General features: G+C 59.1%; 3 protein-coding genes across 4 annotated transcripts; all 3 read right to left on the bottom strand.

Annotated features, from left to right (window-relative positions):
• Positions 1-3: 3 nt before the first annotated feature.
• MTCH2 (mitochondrial carrier 2) lies at positions 4-3,067 on the bottom strand. Its single transcript, XM_059848797.1, has 13 exons — positions 2,927-3,067; positions 2,754-2,838; positions 2,560-2,666; positions 2,396-2,422; positions 1,911-1,958; positions 1,778-1,835; positions 1,631-1,682; positions 1,480-1,539; positions 1,151-1,244; positions 988-1,035; positions 660-727; positions 336-411; positions 4-205 (listed from the first exon to the last, which is right to left on the bottom strand). The coding sequence occupies exons 1-13, from the start codon at positions 3,011-3,013 to the stop codon at positions 119-121; spliced, it is 897 nt and encodes a 298-aa protein (XP_059704780.1). The 5' UTR covers positions 3,014-3,067; the 3' UTR covers positions 4-118.
• Positions 3,068-3,220: 153 nt separating this feature from the next.
• AGBL2 (AGBL carboxypeptidase 2) lies at positions 3,221-7,189 on the bottom strand. The gene is made up of 13 exons (XM_059848798.1): positions 6,996-7,189; positions 6,790-6,915; positions 6,476-6,628; positions 6,275-6,382; positions 6,047-6,197; positions 5,207-5,971; positions 4,967-5,129; positions 4,723-4,849; positions 4,534-4,631; positions 4,347-4,456; positions 4,206-4,272; positions 4,010-4,096; positions 3,221-3,892 (listed from the first exon to the last, which is right to left on the bottom strand). Exons 1-13 carry the CDS (start codon positions 7,123-7,125, stop codon positions 3,458-3,460), a joined length of 2,520 nt encoding a protein of 839 aa, XP_059704781.1. The 5' UTR covers positions 7,126-7,189; the 3' UTR covers positions 3,221-3,457.
• A 942-nt stretch (positions 7,190-8,131) lies between these two features.
• On the bottom strand, positions 8,132-18,524 carry FNBP4 (formin binding protein 4). 2 transcript variants are annotated; one of them, XM_059848793.1, is made up of 16 exons: positions 18,366-18,524; positions 18,127-18,207; positions 17,130-17,266; positions 16,784-16,988; positions 16,544-16,694; positions 16,346-16,466; positions 15,841-16,179; positions 15,551-15,752; positions 13,511-13,629; positions 11,337-11,441; positions 10,921-11,054; positions 9,782-9,963; positions 9,311-9,624; positions 8,680-9,210; positions 8,434-8,591; positions 8,132-8,327 (listed from the first exon to the last, which is right to left on the bottom strand). In XM_059848793.1, the coding sequence occupies exons 1-16, from the start codon at positions 18,487-18,489 to the stop codon at positions 8,237-8,239; spliced, it is 2,994 nt and encodes a 997-aa protein (XP_059704776.1). In that variant the 5' UTR covers positions 18,490-18,524; the 3' UTR covers positions 8,132-8,236. The 2 variants fall into 2 exon arrangements, with proteins under 2 accessions (XP_059704776.1, XP_059704777.1); XM_059848794.1 differs by having other exon boundaries at positions 16,346-16,463.
• Between the last annotated feature and the right edge of the window lie 125 nt (positions 18,525-18,649).

Here is an 18,649-nt window from a genome sequence, read left to right as displayed (position 1 = left end):
ATCTTCAGCTCTCAGCAGGAAATGATTTTTAAAAAACTGTATAGAAATCATCACTCTCCATGATTCTTTGCTTCCAGAGCCCGCCATTGGCTCCACAATCCCACTCCCATCTCCGGAATCAGCGGAACCTCTGCTCCTCCCACACATATCGCTTCCCTGCTGGAACCTTGCGCAAGAACAGGCTGTTCCCTCGGCTCATGTTGCCCTGGAAAAGGAAAACGACCATGGAGGGGCCACAAAAGGTCCAGCGTGGTCTCTCCAAACCCCATGGGGCTCCCACCTGGCTCCTCTCCATGTCCCGGTGTATGCCAGTGCATCCCAGCTCCAGCACTTACCTCCCTGTGCAGCTGGCTCCAGCAATCCAGCCAGGAGGAGTAGGTGGGTGCATAGGGAAGGAGTCCCCCAGCCAACCTGGGAAGGGAGGAAAGACCCACCAGGAATTATTCCCACAGGGAATTATTCCCACTTGGGAATGACCCATTCACTCTGTAGCTCCACACTGGGTTGAACCCCAAAACGACCCCCTACCACTTTAAGCATGGAGGGATCAACCCTGCGGAGCACTGGAAGCACCTTTCCACCTGGGAATTTTGCTAAAGTAGTTCCAAAACCTGATCTGGGGCAGAGGGACGCAGGTGCCAGTGGGACCAGGGACTCACCCGCAGTTGTTCACGGCCATCAGGTTGGAGACCAGGACGAAGGGGTAGGTCAGCATGCTGGCAAAGAACTGCAGGAAAAGCAGGGATTGGTGGGATGTTCCCTCTTCCCTCCACATCAGGAGAACCCCTCAGAGTTTCACCCCAGGGAGGGAGCCCACTCCTGCCACCTCCACAGGGTCCCACGTGTCGTCCACGGAGCATCCCCTGGCCTGTGGGCTAATCCGGCTGCTCCCAGCCTGGCTCCATCCCCACCCTGGCAGCCGTAGGATTCTGGGAACACACCACTCCCTAGGGAAAGGAACCACTCCCTGCCCGTGGCTGAACTCACCCCAGTGACCGCCTGGGAGTAGCTCTTCATCTCAGTCATGGTGGAGACCTGAGGGAGGAGCGACAGCACCTGAATCCCCCCAACACGGGGTCGTGGCTCCCAGAACCCCCCTGGAGCTGCCCCCCGCCACTCCCGGCACTCCGGATCCCAGAGCGGAGCCTACCCCGTTCTCCAGCGCGTACGTGTTGATGAGGTAGGCCAGCATGTTGCACAGCCACAGGGAGAGGATGTCCCCGAGGAGCCGCGGGATGAGGCCGCTGCAAGGGAAAAAACAGTGGGAATGTTGGCCAAGGGTTGGGATCCCACTGTGCGGCAAGCTGGGAACAGCTGCTTTGGGACAGGGTGATGAGGGAACAGCCATCCCTGGGAGCCGGGATGCTCGGGTGAGTGATCCAGAGCTGCTGGAGAGATTCAAAGTACTCCCAGGAAGGCTCTGGGACCTTCCCACCGATGCCACCCCACCATGCCCCTCCCTGCCTCCCCGGCACTCACGCGAAGAATCCCAGGATTCCCTCTTCCCGGTAGATTGTGGCGAAGGCGCTTAGTGTCCCACTGGGATAGGGAGGAAGAGGAGGGATAAGGTCAGGGGGATGGATCCCAGGATGCCCGGCCTCCCAGAGCACCCGGAGCCCCCGGGCCGTACCTGTACTTGGTCTCCCGGCCGATGAACTGCACCATGCAGCGCAGGGTGATCACTGCAGGGACACGGGGGGACACGGGAGTGACACGGGGGTGACAGGAGCCACCTGGCACTGCGCCCCCCGGGCCCCTGGGATAGAGGGACACCTACCATGGAAGGGGTGGGTGATGAGGGTGGCAGCAGAGCGGGCGACCATCTCCTGGGAGGTCTGGGAACAAAAGGAGCATCAGCAGGAGGGGACAGGGATGTGACATCCCACTGCCTTCCTCCCGCTGCTCCTCACCTCCTTGAGCACCTGCTCCAGCGAGGACTCCTTCCTCCTGGCTCCAGGCTGGAGAGGGAAGCAGGAGTCAGGTGGGAACAGCTGCCCGGAGAGGGGAGGCTGTCCCCAGAGTGGGGGGGGAAGCTCCCGGCCCACCGGAGTGCTCTGGATGCAGGGCTGGGGCTGCCCAAATCTGGGGCCGTGGGGAGGAGGGAGAGAGGGGAGGAGGAGGAAAGATCGGAGGGAAAAAGAAGGAGAGAAGGCATGGAGAAGGGAAAAAGAACAGAAGAACAGAATGAAGGAAAGAGGGAAGGAGAGAGAGAAGAGGAGAAAGAAAAGAAAAAGAGAAAAAAGAGAAAGGAATGAGGGAAAGAAAAAAGAAAGAAAGGAGAAGAATGGAAGAACAGAGAAATAAAGTGAGAAAGGGGGAAGGGAAGGGGAAGGGAAGGGGAAGGGGAAGGGGAAGGGAAGGGTGCATTCCCTATGGGAAGCACCTCTGCACCCACCTCAGCCTGCTTGGCCTCCTGGTACCACTGTGGAGCAAAGAGCAGGGTCAGCGCAGGGTCAGCACTGTGCGGGGAGCCAGGGGGCCCCGGTGTCCCCCCGTCCCGGCGGCAGAACCCCCGGTTCCCGCAGCGCCCCGGGCCCGGCGCCCCGCCCGTGCCGGTACCTGAAGCACTTTGCTGTGTACCACGGTGCCGATGGCGCTGGAGCAGAGGCGGGGGGCGAGGCCTTTAAAGAGTCCTGCTCTCCCGTCCACCTTTACGATGTGCTTGGCTGGGGACAGCGGGGACCGTCAGCCCCGGGGGGACCCCACGGCGGCACCGGGACGGCGCCGGGGCGGCCCCACCAAGGCGGACTCACCGTAAGAGAAGAGGCCGGGCAGCTGGTATACCTGGCGGCCAAAGATGTTCCTCCCCAGGGTGGGCGGCAGCGGCTCGTAGCCCACCTGCAGCAGGGAACGGGCAGGCTGTATCCCCCGCGCGGCCGATACCGGGCCTGGTACCCCCTCTCAACCCCGCCATTCCCGCCCTTACCTGCACCAGCACCTTCACGTACATGAGCGGCTGCGAGAGCACGGTGAGCCCCGAGCCCAGCAGCACCTGCGAAGCCGCGTCCGCCATGGTGCCGCCCCGGCGTCACGGCACAGAAGGACACGGCCACGGCTGCCGCCGCTTCCGCTTCCGCCTCCCCGGTAGTTCCGGCGCCGCCGTGACGCACTTCCGGCCTCTGGGGGGCGCCCTGGGAGAGCAGCCGCTGCCATGGAAACGCCCAGCGGCACCGCGGGGGTGTTGCCATGGCAACGGGGCCTGCTGGCCTCGGGCACCCATGGGGCCTGTGGGGACAGCGGGGTGACAGGGCTGAGGAGTCACCTGGGTGGCAGAGCTAGCACCACCCCATCCCTAGAGCTCAAGGTGACACCAAGGCATAGGCTGACATCATGGTGGCTCGGGGTTGGGTGCCAGCAAGACTCTGGGCAGCAAGAATCTGGGAACAAGGGGACTCCTCAGAGGACATCACAATGCAAACAAGCAGCACCAGGCACAGACATGGAGGTGGCAGCACCTTTACTGCCGAGCACAGGCGCAGCAGCGTGAGGCCACTGCACGGACAGTGAGGGGATGTGCCCTGTCCCTGGGCCTGCGCCCGCCCTGCTGCCGGGATGGCCCCAGGTTTGCTCCCACGGCTGGATCCCAGGAAGAGTCACTGGTGGCACCACGGTGGGAGGGGCTCAGTGGTGGCTTGCAGTGTGTCACAGCGCTTGTGCCACTGTCCAGCTGATGCCTTCCCATGGTGGCGCTGTGGCTGTTCCCTGCTTCAGGTGCCCTGGGAATGGCCACTCCAGAGCCAGCTCCAGGCACCTCTCCTGCGATGGCACAGGGGCCATTCCCTGCTCCAGCTGCCCTGGAAAAGGTGACACTGGAACTGGCTCTAGGCTTCTCTCCCACATTGTCACCTCCACTCTGGACTCCAGGAAGAACTGGATGCCTGTGGGTCCCAGCCTGGGGGGCACAGAAGAGGTGACAGACCCACTTGAGGGGTGGGACAGCACTGGGGACAAGTGTCCCTGCAGGACTGTCCCCGGGGACCTGGCTGGACTGTGGTGGCTCCAGGCTCACTGGGATGCTGGTGTGGCTCTGGTTTGTTCGGCGCAGGACATTCCTTGCTCTCCGTCTCTGCAGCTGCTTCTTTCTGCGTGGCTTCATCTGTGCCAGGAGGTAAAGTGGCACTGGGACATCTGCACCCTCTATCGCCATGTTCCACCCTGGCTCTGCACCCCTGCCACCTCAAAATCAGTGGCACATGGAGATTCACCTGTTGGTCAGGGCTGTGGAAGTCATCTGGGATCCCGTCAGACACGGAGCTGTCAGAGCCACTGGTGCTGCAGGGGGAAGGAACCATCTGCAGCCCCCAGTGGCACCACGGGGTGACATGAGGTGACAGCGGGTGACATACCTGGACTCAAGCTCTGAGGGAGACACATTGCTCCAGCTGCCTCCAGAGCCTGGCTCATGACCCATCTGCCGCTGCAGCAGCGCATCCGCCTCCACCAGGCACTGCTGGAGCTGCGGGACAGTGCCAGTGTCACGGTGTCACCGCGGTCCCGTGGCACCGGGGCACCCTGGGCCAGGCCCAAGCCCACCTTGGCAGGTGCAGGGTCACAGAAGTCGAGCAGGGTGGCACAGAGGAGACGGCCCAGTGACTCGAGGTCCTCCACACTAAAGTGGGAGTTTCTCCCACCTGGAGGAGACAGGGAAAAGGAAACAAGGGCAGCTTCCCACCCCAGGACCACCCCACTGGCACTGTCCCCGTGGCTGTGGCAGCCCCTCACCCAGCGTGGAGCCACTGAAGGCCACCTCTAGGGTGTAGCTGTGGGAGATGCCCAGGCGCCACATGGAGACCCGGCCTGTCCCTTCTTTGCTCTTCTGCACCTGGTACTTGCAGCTGGAGAAGGAGAACTGGAGGCCCCCAGGGTCAGAGGGGTCCCAACCCCGCAGGGCCAGCTTGGGGAGCAGCATGCTGGCTGCGTTCCTGCTGCCACCGCAACACGTGGCTCTGAGGCATCCGTGTCCCACCTTGTCGGGGGCGTTTTTGCTCAGCATCAGGGGGAACACGCGCTGGCGCAGTCGTGTCCCAGTGCCGTCGCCGCCGGCATCGCAGCCGTACACGAAGACGTTGTTCTTCCGGCTGTGCCCGTGGAAGTCACAGTACAGCACCACCTCCCGCTCCGCCAGCACCCTGCACACATCAGGATACGGACACCAGCACCGCCACAGGAGTGGCCCTGTCCCACCAGCTCCCCATGCCCGCCTCACCTCTGGACCATGGCCCGCAGGTGCCACACGCCGGGGAAGGAGCCGGGAAGCGCCTTCCCATAGGCCCTGTTGGGATCCCGTCCCGCCAGGGAACAGCGGGAGTTGCCCACCACCACCCCATCAGGGTTGAGCATCGGCACCACCTTGAAGATGAAGAGGCGGCGCAGGAGCTGTGCGTCCTCGTGGGGGCTCAGAAGGAAATCGAGGAATCCCCGCATGGCCCAGGAGCCGCCGCTCTCGCCGGGGTGCACGCGGGCGCTCGCCACCACTGCCCGCTTGCCGGCCATGCCGCCTGGGCCAGTGATGGTCAGCAGGGGGACGGTGTTGCCGGCCAGGCTGCGGCACAGTGCCCGCACCGTGCAGTACCGTGAGCGCGCCGGGTCGGCCAACAGCGCGCGGAGGTAGCGCTGCAGCTCCGAATAGGTGTAGGGGTAGCAGGCGGCGAAGAAGCACGTGTCGCCGTCGTGCGGGAAGCGCATGGTCCAGCTGAGCCGGAACATCGGCGGCTCCCCTGCACTGCCACGGTAGTAGCAGATGTCGGTCCCGACCCGGCGCCAGCCTATGCCACGGCTCTGGGCATCCTGCTGGGAGTAGAGCAGTGGCCGCAGGCCCTGGCCGTAGAGGCTCTTGGGCTTGGCCATGTTGGCGATGGTGAAGCGGTAGAGCGGCTCCCGCCGTGTGTTTTGGACACGGAAGTAGAACCAGTGGGTGTGTTTGGCCGTGTACAGGTCTGGCCGCAGCATCAGCACGTATTCATAGGGACCCCTGTGTGGAGGGAAGGGCACTGCTCCGGATCCAGGCTGACATGTGAGGCCCCATGCCCCCCAGCATTTCTCTTACACCTTGACGGCCTTCTGGAGGTTCCCACTCTCAAAACGGGACTCAAAGAGCAGCGTGGTGTCCTGGGGACCCTCCAAGGGGGCTGCTGGTGAGGAGAGTGGCCCCGGGGCTCCTCCAACCCGAGCACGGGTAAAGCAGGAGCCTTGGAGCGCTGTGGGGGGAGCAGGGTCAGTGGTGGGGGTCTGGGGAGAGCAGAAGCACTCAGGGGTGCTGCCTGTGCTCCCTTACCTGGGCTGGAGTAGTAGACAACAGTGCCCTGCTCTTCACCAAGGGTGTACCGGGCCTGCTCCGGGCCCATGGGTGGGCAGAAGGGCTCTGGTTTGGGGGGGACCCACTCTGGGAGAGGGGGGGACACAGAGACAAATGCCATACACACAACAGGGGTCTGGCACAGGGGTGAGGCGGGGGACAGCTGGAGCATCCCCTCACCGATGTGCTCAATCGTCTCCGGGATGACTTCACACTCCACAGGCCAGCGGGGAGCAGGGAGGGAGAACGGAGACTGTGGTTCTCCTGGAGGCCTCCAGGGCTGCATTAAGGGGGCTACTCTGCCCTGCTGGGGTGTCTGCACCACCCTGGGAGCTGCAAGAGCACCGGGAAGGGCTGGGGGTCTCCAGTGTGGTCAGGGTAGGGGTATCCCCCAAAACCAAGTCAGGGACAGGGAAAGGCCCTCCCACCACACTCGCTGTGCTGGGAGGATGCTGTGCTCAGGGGGCTGTGAGGGGCTGCAGGGTCTCACTCACGGTTTGGCTCGTGCCCAGGACCTTGTTGCCAGCCAGGGCCGGTGCTGCCCATGGTGGATGCCTTGGGATGCTGCCCGGAGGGTTTCCCCGGGGACGTGGCAGTCTCTTTGCCGCCCGTCTTCTCGTCTTGGGGAGAACAGCGCTGCAGCCAGGGGGCAGGAGGGGACCCGGCCCAGGGACAGGAGGGCTCAGCAGCCAGGGCTCACCTCGGAAGTAGCCATAGAAGCGCAGGTGGGTGCGGATGAAGCTGTCATAGGGCTTCAGGATCTGTTCCCCCCTGAACCCACCCCGAGCTCCCTCCCCTCCCTGGGCAGCGCTGCGCCTTGCGGGCTCCATGGCTCTAAGAGCCCCGGGAGACCCAGAATAGCAGAGGCAGTGTCAGGGCTGGGCTGGCATGTGGTTGCTGAGCTACAGGGAGGAATGGGGCGGTCCTGGAGCAGAGCTGGGAAAGGAGCCAGAGGAATTTCACGGAGTCATTAACCTGGAAAAGACCTCCAGGATAATTGGGCCCAACCTGTGACCAATCCCCACCTCATCACCCAGACCAGAGCACTGAGGTGTTCATGTCATTCCATGTCCAGTCATTCCTTGGACACCTCCAGGGCAGGGGACTCCACCACCTTTCTGAGCCGCCCCTTCTGATGATTAACACCACTTTCTATGAAGAAATTCCTCCTCTCATCCAACCTCAACTTCCACTGGCAGAGCTTGAGGCTGTTTTCTCTTGTCCTGTCCCTTGTTCCCTGGCAGCAGAGCCTGACACACTCCCTGGCTGCACCCTCCTGTCAGGGAATTGTGGAGAACCAGAGGGTTCCCTCAAGCCTCCTTTTCTCCAGGCTGAGCCCCCCCAGCTCCTCCTGGTGCTCCAGACCCTTCCTCTGCTCCATTCCCTTCTTTGGAAGGCCCCTCTTGCCACAAGGGCTCCAAATTTGTCCCCAGGTAGAGCAGAGGCCACCTCCACTGCTGGAGGTGGCCCAGCAGTGTCAGAACAGGGGACAGGCCTGTGGCCACACCAATGCTGGGACAGCCCAAGTGCCATCAGCCTTTTGTCCACCGAGGCTCCTGTTCAGCTGCTCTCACCAGCAACCCCAGGGCCTCTTCCCAGCCTTCCAGCCCCTCTTCCCCCAGCCTAGAGCATTCAACAGGGTTTGTGTGACCCAAGTGTAGGACCTGGCACTTGGCCTTTACCCTCAGCCCTCTTCAATCCAGCCTGTCCAGTTTCCCCTGCAGAGCCTTCCTGCCTCCACACACCCACCCAATTTGTAATCATGGATTACAGGAGTCTGTTGTGCTCCCCATCCCCATCTACCATCTGCCCTCAGCAGAATCAATGAGATGGCACTTCCCAAACTGCTACAATTTATTGGACAATGGTCAAAGGAACTGTACATCTGTAAAAAAAAACAAAACAAAAAAACCCCAAGAGGTGGGCACGGCACTGCATGCCTCATGTGCTCGAGGCCGTTTTCCTCCGTTTCAGCCGTGACCGCCAGTCCTCTGGCAGTGCCTCGAAGTTGGCATTCCTCTCAGCCATGCCACTGCAGGGATAAAGCAGAATGTCAGCACCCAGCTGGCCCTCTCATGGATCCCCCATCTTTACAAGGCACCAGGAAATGTCCTGGTGCCAGCCCCTGGGGTCTGTACCTCATCAGCTGCTGCTGTTTCCACTCCTCGATGCGCCGCTGGGCTGTGGTCTCCCGATCCTCCTCACTGGAGCTGGAATTCTCCTCCTCATCCAGCTCCCGCTGGATACTCTGCCACTTCTTCACTAGCGATGGCATCTTTGTCTTGCCCTTCTTGCCCTGTGCCACAAAAATAACAGTGGTGAGCGCGGCTGGAAAGGAAGGAGGAAAGGAATGGTGTCGGTGTGAGACCACCCATCTGGCCTACCTTGTCCTTGCGCCCCTTCCTTGGCTTCTCCTTCTCCGGAGGCGGCGGCGCCTTGGGGGTGGGCGGTGGGGGCGTCTGTGGGGGTGGGGGGGGCGGCGGCTGCTCAGCTGCAGTGCCTGTGGCTGGCAGGGCTCCCCGTGCCGGCACCGGCTGCGTGGTGGCCGTGGTGGCCAGGCTGACAGGCACAGCACACTCCGAGTATCCCATCACGGAAGGCGCGGCAGGTCCCGTCACACCCAGGTAGCTGGACTGCAGCCCCAGCGCCGTGGGCTGAGGGCCAGCGTGGCCTGGAGACATGCGGAGGTTGGGGCGTCCCTGGATCTCGCTCTGGAGGCGCTGGCGTGGCCTTAGGGAGGCCAAGGGCACGGCTGATGGCTGGTACTTGCCCGTGGCCATCAGGGGCTGGCTGTAGATGACAGGGCAGCTGCCAATGGTGGCCGTGCGTTGCATCAGCCCCGGGCTCATCTCCACTGCTTTTCTCTTCTGGGGCTTGGCCGAGAGCAGCGGGGTTGGGCTCGGATCGACGGTGGCCTGGAAGAGAGTGCTGAGGTGAGTGTTGAGCCAGGAGCACCATTACACACCCACGTGTCTCACACTTTGGAATCAGTGGAGCCCCGGCTCCAGTGCTCACCTGGCTGCTGCTGGCAGCAGGGCGCACCAGGGACTTCAGCGGAGCATCTTCCTCTGTTCCTGGGGCAGGCGGCTCCTCACCCCCCTCATCTTCCATCTCCACTTCCTGGATCTCCCCATCTTCTCCAGGCGGTGGGGGTGGCGGTGGAGGTGGCGGGGGTGAGTCTGGAGGGGGCGGAGGTGGCGGAGGCATTTCCAAAGGCAAGGGAGGTTGGAGGACTGGGACAGAGGACTGAAGCAGAGTCCAAAATGGAGTGAGCGGCATGAGAGACGTAGCAGGAACTTGGCCTGAGAAGGATTCTTTGCAAAGGGAGCCTGAAGAACAGACGTTGACACAGGCTTGAATGCACGGCCTACAGTCTGTACCACCTGCTCTTGCCCATGGTTCCGCTTGGAAGCACCACCACTGTGGACTGCCCTACCCCCCACCCCCTGCTCTGGGGCCAGGACCCCCCCTGCCAGCGAGGCATACCTGTGGGGCGCTCGGCGGGCCCCTCGGCGTGCTCTCCTTTGTCTTTGGGAGGTGGCTTTGGAGGACTGTCGGGTTTTCTGTCGGCGGCGCCTCGCTGTCCCTCCTCTTCTTCCTCCCCATCAGGGAACTCCCATTGCGACTCTCCTGAGCGCTCGTTAACATAGAAATAGCGTCTATGCTCCCTAGATCACAAGAAAGAGAAGGAGGCTTCAGCTTCCCTTCTCCGCCCCCGACACTCCGAGGTGGGCCTGCCCACGACAGCAGTGCGCTCTCGCAGGGGAGACCCTCGTGCAGCAGGGCTGCCGCTCTCCCACACACAACAAACAACTTTGAGGACAGAGGCAGGAGAGGCCCGAGCCGACTCGCTCAAAGCTATTTGCTATCGCTGGCTGCGGGAATGTCGCCCTGAGCCCCCCCGCTCCGAGGGAGAGGAGGGCTGGAACGCTGGCAACATCTCGCTAACATTGGGACTTTCAGCACGGCCTCGGCTGAAAGTCGCCCTCCGAGAAGAGGCACAGGGGAACAGCCCAATGGAGGGAAGCGGCTGCCCCCCTACCCCATGGTGCGCAGAGTTTTTTATGATACTCTTGGTGTCAAACACACAGTGAATGCTAGAGAGAGGGAGCGGATCTGGGAGCTGAAAAACAAAAGAGCAAAGATTTCAAACAAAGGAAAATTAATCAAGAAAGCCAAATAGACAAAGAAATGTTTGGGTCTGACCTGCTGGCAGGAGACAGAAATCTTGTTCTTCATTCCGTCGGTGAGTTGAAGTTTGTCCTTTGGAAGAGCTGTTGGTCAGAAGAGTTGATCCAGAGATCCTGCAAAGTTCACAGAGCTCTCGCATGCGCGACCCCCCAGGCCCGCCCTCCACAGCGCTGGACACTCGCGAGAGGCACAACCAGCTCTGTCCGTCAGGGAATCGGCTCCGTCGCAAAGCACTGGGCACTCCGTTTGGATCCTCCAGTTTGGCGGCTGGCCCAAACTCTGCGAGTGCCGGACGTTTCTCTGCCTGCCCAGCACTAACAGAAGCCGCTCTCAGTCTGCCAGAGGGACGGCGCCAGCGTCGTCGGGTGGTTGATGGTCACAAATCATGTCTGAGATGTCAGAGATGAAAGGTGAGAAAGGAGGAGAGCGCGTACCTGTCCCAGTGGCAGGACCAGCCTTTAGGGGTGGCGTTTATTTCGTATTGTTTAAGCTGTTCGGCTGCGTCTTGGAGTTTGCGTTTGAGGTAGTTTCCATTGAGAGCACCTTCTCGCCAGTCTGCAATGCGGGTCTAGAGGGCAAGAACCGGGGGAAGCCGGTGAGGTGGGCTGCCAGTGGCCCTAGGGGGGACAGGTCTCGAGGATCGGGAGGCTCCCTTCCGGCACGGGACGCGGGGGGCCAGGAGGAGGACACCCCGCCTCCGCGCCAAGCCACGCTCTCCCCCCGCCGAGGAAGGGAGGGCCCTGCGCGGCGAGGCGCCACGAGGCTCACGCAGCACCGGCGCTCGGACGGCGGATTGCATCCGATCCGCTCCAGAACACGAGGCCGGAGCGAGGGGCGAAGGCTCGGTTACCTCTGTCTGCAACAGCAACATGTGGAAGTTGGAGATAGATTGTCTGTTGATGCCCAGGAACTCCAATTTACTAGTCAGAGTATTTGCCAGCTCTCCAATCTGAAACTGCCAGGAAAAAGGGCAGAGTCAAGAGCTGCCCTCTGGGAGCAGCACTGGGCGGCTATGGCCCCGCGGCTCTCTGGAAACACCGCTCGGGACCACCCGCAGCCCCTCAGCCTGGAGGGACCGGGACGTGCCACCCTGGCCCTGTGTGCCTGTCACCCCCACTGTTAAGTCCTGCTTCATCCTGCACCCCAGGGACAGGGCAGCGTGGGTGGCTGGATGACAGCTCCTCCACGGATTGCACTTGACTCTGTGCAGAAGGACAACATGGGCTCCACTACTTTGGAGTTACAGCAGAACCATTGCCACAGCAGATACTACCTAAGAATGTTTCCCAAATAAATGGGCCAGGATGTCATTTCAGGTTCTGTAAATAATTGCTTTCCAGACGAACTAGCTGGAAAGCACCAGAAAGGGACAACAGCTCTGGATTTACTCCAGAGCAGAGGCAGCAGCTACACCAAAACTCAGGTCAGCTCATGGTGACCATGGCTACTCAACCCCAGCATCCCATGGGAGTGAAATCTCCAATCTGGGGACATGGGGAGCCCTGACTGGAGGCACTGCATAGAAACAGCCACAAGCCAGAAGGGAATCCAGAACACGAATGTCTGCAAATGGCATCACCACTACTTTAAGGAGGGCTTTAAAAATATCTATTTTTAACTTCACTCCTCCGAAGAGGCTTTGGAATGTCCACCAAAGCCACCAAGGAAGCATCTGTCTCCAGTGGTGATGGGCCAGACAAGCAAGCCCTAGAGAAGACCAAGGCAGGCATATGAATCCCCATGTTAATGTGTCTCTGGAGAAGCCAGGGAACATCCCGGAGCAGAGGGTGACTTGGGAGTGGTGGCCCTGGCGCAGCTCCTGCAACCAGAGAGATCCCAACCCGATGAGCAAATGGTTACTGGTCACCAAGGGAGCCGGCATTCCTCCAACAGTTCTAAGGGAATCCTGCATGGAAAAGCACCACACCGTCTGTCACAGCGCCCGCTGGGACCAGAAAGAGGAGGGGACTGCAGAGAGGACCAGCAAGTCCAGCCCTGCTACAGGCTTTTATTCTTTCTATTTAAATAAATTAATTTAAAAATCAGGTCTCAAATGGATGCTGCACTGAGGAAGGCTCAGTTTTGGTCTGGGATTGTTACATCTCAAAATCCTTAAAGGAGTTGTTTTATGGGGGAGATAGGAGATTTTTCACAAGGACAAAAGGACCTTCCTTCTCATACCAGAAAAATTATTTAAATGGTGGGAAATGAGAACAGGGACAGGCAATTCTCACTGAAGGTTCCACCTGGGATCCACTATGAGCCGGTGATTCCCCATCTGCTACAGGGAGGTGACAACATTTCCAATGTCACAGAATAATTCCAGAGCCAAATTTTATGCTGCAGGAGATCTCAGGGAAACAAGTGACATGGGGACTAAAGGACAAACGGGAAAGATCTCCCCTACTACTCTGTCATACTGCCCTAGGGCTTGGAGCTCTGCTATAGATCAGGGAATTGATCCAGTGCAGCCAAAGGAGCAAACCAAGGCTCAGAGAAAAGCTATCAGCAGGATGCTGCAGAAATCCCCAGGGCTTCCCCAGCCTGCATCTAAGAGTAATGCCGGGCGAAGGGCAGAGCGGTACCGTCAGCCTCAAGAAACGGAGAGATTACGGACGAGGAGTCTTCAGCCTGGAAACGGGACGACTGACCGGGCCAGAGACTGGAATATTGTTATTGGTGAAAACAAAGTCAAGATCAAACTGGTTGTCCTCTGCCACAACAACACACAGGGCTCAGTCTTTGCCCCCCCACACCCTCTCCTTTCATCCAAGAATTTGGTGCTGAATCCTACTGGAGACAGGATATTGTCCCAGCCCTGCACAGCCCTTCACAAGCTGTTCCCGCAGCCGCACCGGAATCTGAGCTTTAAAAGCCTCAGGTGGGCCAAATCCAGAGCCCAAAGCTCCAGTGTCCCCATGGAAGAGGTGGCTGGGGGAGCCAGCATGTCCCTTGTTCCTGCTGGCAGCTGGAGAACCCATCACATCCCTCATCTCACAGACATGCGCGTCTACCTCTCCATACCTTAAGATCCTGCTCCTCCTCTTCCATTTTTGGAGCCCCTTGTGATTTGGCTTTTTCCTGGGGCTCCTCAGACTCTGCCTCTTTGTCTGAGCTTGGATCAGTTGCTTCCATGCTCGGGGCTGCAGAAGAAGGAAGGACAAGTCAGTCCTTGTCCCACCACCACCCTGGCAGTGCCAGCAGCTGGCTGGACACTGTGCCTGGAACCAGAGCCAATGTGGGCAACTGCAGGGAAAGACCTAGGACTCACCAGAGCTAGTGACAAGAGCCTGAAATTTAAAAGGAGAGATGGCCACTGCTCTGTGTTTTGGTGGTGAGGATCCTTCCAGAAGGATAACATGGGAAGGGGAGCATTGAAGCAGCTACAGTGCAAAGCAGCAATGTGACAAGGACTGGAAAATCAGGCACCAGGGAAGCAGGAAGAGACCAACTCCCAAAATCTGTCAATAACAGGTACTAGGTATTAAGTAAGTTAATTATGAAAGACTGAAGAGGTCCCCAAAAGCTGCCAATACCAGATGGTTTTACCTTCAGATGATTCACTGTCAAAGCTATCGATTCCAAAGAAGGAAGTTTGTGACAGAGTCCCACAGGCCTCTGGGGAGAAACCCCAATTCCCAGCATGTCCTGGTGCTGGAAAGCAGGACACTTCCCTAAATCACCCTTCAGCAGCAGGGTGCTCAACTTAAACGGATTATTTTGGAGTAACAGCTCCATAGGTTAAGGTGGAATCTGGTGCTGCTGGGAAGAGCTGGCTTCAGGGTTATTTGGAAAGCCCTCTAGCAAAGCCATTAATTTTCCCATGCAAAAATGACATCACTGATTTAATTCCAGAGCTGTTACCCAGCTCATGCTCCTGCCTGAAGGAGAGGTGCCTCAGGGCCACAAGAGCCCTAGGATGGGGCAGGCACCAAATCCCACTCCAGCAGGACACAGCCTGCTGTAGGCACTTCTGTACCAGTTTTTCCTTGGAAAAGCAGTTTCATTCATCTTTCTGTGCTGCAGGCACACAAATCTTGTGCTGGAAAGGGACTGGCACATCCAGAGAAAAGGAGACTCAGGGAGGACCTTCTTGCTCCCCACAATGCCCTGAGGAGAGTGGAGTGATGCTCTGCTCCCGGCAAACAAGAGACAGGACAAGAAGAAACAGCCTTAAGTTGTGCCAAGAGAGGTTTAAGTAGGATATTAGGGGAAATTTCTTAATGGAAAGAGCTGTCCAGCCCTTGCACAGGCTGCCCAGGGATATGGTAGAGTCCCCATCCCTGGAGGGATTAAAAAACCACATGGATGTGGCACTTGGGGACATGGGTTAGTGGTGGCCTTGACGGTGCTGGCAGAACAGCCAGACTCCATGACCTCAGAGGGCATTTCCAACTTGGACAACTACATGATTCTACAGTCTGGGAGTCCCAGATCTGCTGAGCAGCTTAAAATGCTATGGCTTTTAAATGTTCATTAAAATGCTATAGCTGGTACATTTTGGGAAGCACAGCTTTGGGGGATCCAACTGGAACATGAAGGGTAGTTGTGTATGACTGATATATCCACACACACTCTGAGTTGAACCAGCCCCACAGAAACAGGGGCTGCCTTGCCACACAGGCTGGAGTTACATTCCCTACACACTGAGCGTGGGGCCCTGGAGTGGCTCCAGGGACACAGCAGCTGTCTGGAATTCAGTACTAGGCAGCTCAAAAACCGAACTTTAGAAGTGGAGGGTGACAGTACCCAGTGTGCCATAGGCTAGATTTGTGATGTTGGGAAGAACAGGAAGGCAATGGGATGCGAGGTAGCTGTTACCTGTGTCCTGTCTCCCAAGGAACCACTGAATACAGTGCTCTTCTCCTTATGTGGGGAATTAGGATAAAGGAGACTGTGGCAGAGGAGTAGCTTATCCCAGTGAGGCTGGGCTGTGACAGAGCCACTCCTCAGCCTGTCCCCACCTGGCACATGTACCTCACAGCCCTTCCTATCACTGCTCTGTGGGTCTTCAGGGAATGGAAACCCCCTGATCCTCCCTCCAAAGGAAGCGTTTCCAATTACCTGCTTCTCCTGCTTCTGGGCTCTCCCGGCCCGTTTTGTTGGGGCCTCGGCTGGCGGACTCAGGGCTGGCAGCTCCCACAAACAGTTTCCATTTGCCTCGCTTGGAGGCCAGCCTGCGGGATGCATCCTGCGAGGCTGACTGGCTCCCATCGGAGAGCGGGCTGGAGCTGCCATCGCCTTCCTCCAAGGCACGCAGCTCCGCCTGCCGAGACACAACACCCCTGTTTATTCCCAGCAATACCATGGCTGCCATGTGTGGCCCTGTTTCCAGGACAAACATCTCCCATTACCTTTTTCCTCTCCAGCACCATCTCCAGCTCAAGCGTGTCCTGCTCCTCCTCCTCCTCCGCGCTCTCCCCCGACTGCACCACACTGCACAGATCCTCCTGCCCTGTGTCTTCCAGGGGGTCCTTGCTGGGCTCTGGCTCTTCTGGGACAGCTGGCGTCTCTTCAACTTTTGCCTCCTCTTCCAGAGGTGGCTCAACGTCCTCTTTGCAGATCACTTTCCTCCTCCAGCGCTCCTCTTCCTCCTTCACCACGTCGGGCACAAGTGGGGCCAGGAGGGCTGCAGCCACTCCCTTCCTCTCTTCCTCGCTGTTGGAGAGAGCCTGCACTCCTTCATTCACTTCCTGTGGGATGAGCTCCATGTGAGCTTTCTGATAGCTGCCTGGGAAAGAGCCCATGCTGCCAGGCCCCTCCTAGGGCTGTGGATAGAGCAGAGCATCCCAGCTGCCTCCAAGGACACCCAAGGAGGTGCCTGCAAGCCCCATGGCAGCCAGAACCCACACGACTGACCTTCTTCACCTCCCGCTTGCTAAGGCTGGTCCCACGGCCAGCGCTGCTTGGGGTCCCCTTCTCCTGAGGGAATGGCTCCGTGGCTGCCATGAAGTTGCCATTGGTGCCTGCCACAGTGCTGCTGAGGAAAAAGAGAGGGAATGAAGGGCAGGACTGGGACAACATCCCACAGGGACATATCCTGGAAGTCTTGCCCACCTGTGCTGGTAATGCTGCAGGCCCTGGACCTGTGTCGCCAAGTACTGCGGCAGCTCCCAGGTCACCTCATTGCTCTGGGTGTTCCAATAGTAGTAGCAGCCGGTGTTCTCATCCCACACTTCCTGCCAGTCGCCCATCTCCAGCTCTCCCACTGCAGGGGGACAAGGACAGCCTGTCACTCCCCTCTCCCCAGTGACACCCATTTGTCAGCACCCCTGTGGAGAGAGGAACGGCGCTCACCTCCGGCCAGCGAGCACTGGGTGTCATACTGCCACTCCGGGGCTGGTGCCGAGCCCGTGCCATTGGCTGTGCCCGACGAAGGGCCTGAGCCCGACTCCTTCGGCTCCGGGCGGGGAGGCATGGGGGGTGGCACGGAGGAGGAGGAGGAAGAGGAGGCAGCAGCGGGCTCAGCAGGCTGTGCTGGGGCCGTGATGGCATCAATCTCCTGTAAAAACAGCATCCCACCATGAGCTTCAAATCTCAAGCCAAATCAAAACTCTGACTGATGAGGACAATGCCTTAGACTATGAAACTCCCCTCCTCCTGCCACCCCTCCCTCCCTTTGTCCTCCCATAGTGGCACTCACAGCCAGGAAGTTTGCCAGGGTGCTGTCGATGTCAGCAGAATTGCTGCCGTTGGCATCCGTGGAACGGGCCGGCTTCTCCGGGGTCTCGCCCTCCTCATCATCGCTGTCAGCATAGGCACCCAGCAGGCACAAACCTCCTGCAGAAGGGAGAGTGAGCACTCAGAGGAACCCTCCTGCTGCCACAGGGCACTGGATCCCACCCCCCACCCCTGCTCCAGGTACCACTGTGAGAACAGCCCCTGTACCAGTGTCAGGGACAGCATAGGGGGAATCAGTACAAGAACCAGTAATAAAATGCATTTAAGAATGAGCAGTCGCCTCTAGGGAAATACCAGCATGATTAAAATAATTAACATGGAAACAACTCCAGCCCCAAAGTGAATTATTTAGGAAAGCGTTAACTCTCTTCCCTTAAAAATAGTAGTTAAACGTGGTTAATTACCCTGTGTGAAAAATACAGGGTTATGGAGAGGAAAACAAACACAGTCCCATAAAACACCCATATTTAGCACAAAACCCACCACACTTAGAACCAGAAAACTCACACTCAGCACCTCCAAAAACTATTTGGAACCTCACAGACCTGCACTTTTAGGACCAAAACCCAATCCATACCACCACCAAAAAAAAAAAAAAAAAAAAAAAAAAAAAAAAAAAAAATCCACACAAAGGACCAAGTTCCTACATTTAGGACCCCCAAGACTCCACACCTAGTATCAAAACCGCCTAAAGTTAGGACAAAACACCACTTTTAGGACCAGCCCCCCCACCCCATTCTGAATTTAAAAAAAACATGTTTTGGATCCAAAAAAATTATATCTGAAAATCAACCACCCCCAAAATTAAGACAAAAAGCCCCATTTATAGCCACAACACCAACATTTTTTTTATCATTATTGTGCATCAGGGGCCGCAAGCATCCCTAAATCCTGAAATTCTCCCCCTAGTTTTTCAGGGGGGATGTAATCCCGCGTCTCATCAAACAGCGCTCCCTTACCTGTGGCCTTGACCGCGGCGGGAGCGGGAGGCGGCGGATTTGGCGGATTGCGGGGCGGCTCCACCACAGTCTCAGGCTCATCTGCGGGGCAGAAGCGTCAATCACGGGGGACTCAGGCTGGGGGGATCGCGGGGAGAGCGGATCGGGACCACCCGGTCCCGCCAGGCCGCGCTAGGCCGCACTAGGCCGCACCCCGCCAACAAAGCGCCCCCCGCTTCCACCCGCCTTCTGAGCCTTACCCGGTTCGGAGCCCGAGTCGCCTCCCTCTCCCGCGGGTCCTGCCGCCTCATCGCGGCGCGGCGCGGGCGGGGAGAGCTGCAGGATGGGCCGGCGCCCGGGCGCGGCCCGCGCCTTCTTCCCCATGGCGGCGGCGGCGGCGGCTGCGCCTCAGGGCTGTGGCCGCGCGCGAGGCGCGCAGGGGGCGGGGTGTTGGCGTCACCGAAGGGGGGCGGAGCCGCGCGAGACGCGCCCCCAGGAGCGGGATGGCGGGCGCGCGCTCCCTATGGATGGGGACGAGCCAGAC

This window comes from Haemorhous mexicanus, chromosome 6 (assembly GCF_027477595.1).
Source record: "Haemorhous mexicanus isolate bHaeMex1 chromosome 6, bHaeMex1.pri, whole genome shotgun sequence".
Taxonomy (NCBI): domain Eukaryota; kingdom Metazoa; phylum Chordata; class Aves; order Passeriformes; family Fringillidae; genus Haemorhous; species Haemorhous mexicanus.
Note: the sequence above shows the minus strand (reverse complement) of the source record. Positions and strands in the feature narration are given on the sequence as shown.

What these genes read in the sequence shown, in the direction of transcription:
- MTCH2 (XM_059848797.1), bottom strand. Translation starts at nt 3,013, where the DNA reads ATGGCGGACGCGGCTTCGCAGGTGCTGCTGGGCTCGGGGCTCACCGTG. An exon ending in AGGAGGCCAAGCAGGCTGAG is followed by an intron (nt 1,959 to 2,395) that starts GTGGGTGCAGAG and finishes TTCCCTCTCCAG; the next exon opens with CCTGGAGCCAGGAGGAAGGA. An exon ending in ATGGCCGTGAACAACTGCGG is followed by an intron (nt 412 to 659) that starts GTGAGTCCCTGG and finishes CTCCCTTCCCAG; the next exon opens with GTTGGCTGGGGGACTCCTTC.
- AGBL2 (XM_059848798.1), bottom strand. Translation starts at nt 7,125, where the DNA reads ATGGAGCCCGCAAGGCGCAGCGCTGCCCAGGGAGGGGAGGGAGCTCGG. An exon ending in CTGCGGGCCATGGTCCAGAG is followed by an intron (nt 5,130 to 5,206) that starts GTGAGGCGGGCA and finishes TGATGTGTGCAG; the next exon opens with GGTGCTGGCGGAGCGGGAGG. An exon ending in AGAGCCACACCAGCATCCCA is followed by an intron (nt 3,893 to 4,009) that starts GTGAGCCTGGAG and finishes TGTGCCCCCCAG; the next exon opens with GCTGGGACCCACAGGCATCC.
- FNBP4 (XM_059848793.1), bottom strand. Translation starts at nt 18,489, where the DNA reads ATGGGGAAGAAGGCGCGGGCCGCGCCCGGGCGCCGGCCCATCCTGCAG. An exon ending in TGTTGCTGTTGCAGACAGAG is followed by an intron (nt 11,055 to 11,336) that starts GTAACCGAGCCT and finishes CTTGCCCTCTAG; the next exon opens with ACCCGCATTGCAGACTGGCG. An exon ending in AAACAGCAGCAGCTGATGAG is followed by an intron (nt 8,328 to 8,433) that starts GTACAGACCCCA and finishes TTATCCCTGCAG; the next exon opens with TGGCATGGCTGAGAGGAATG.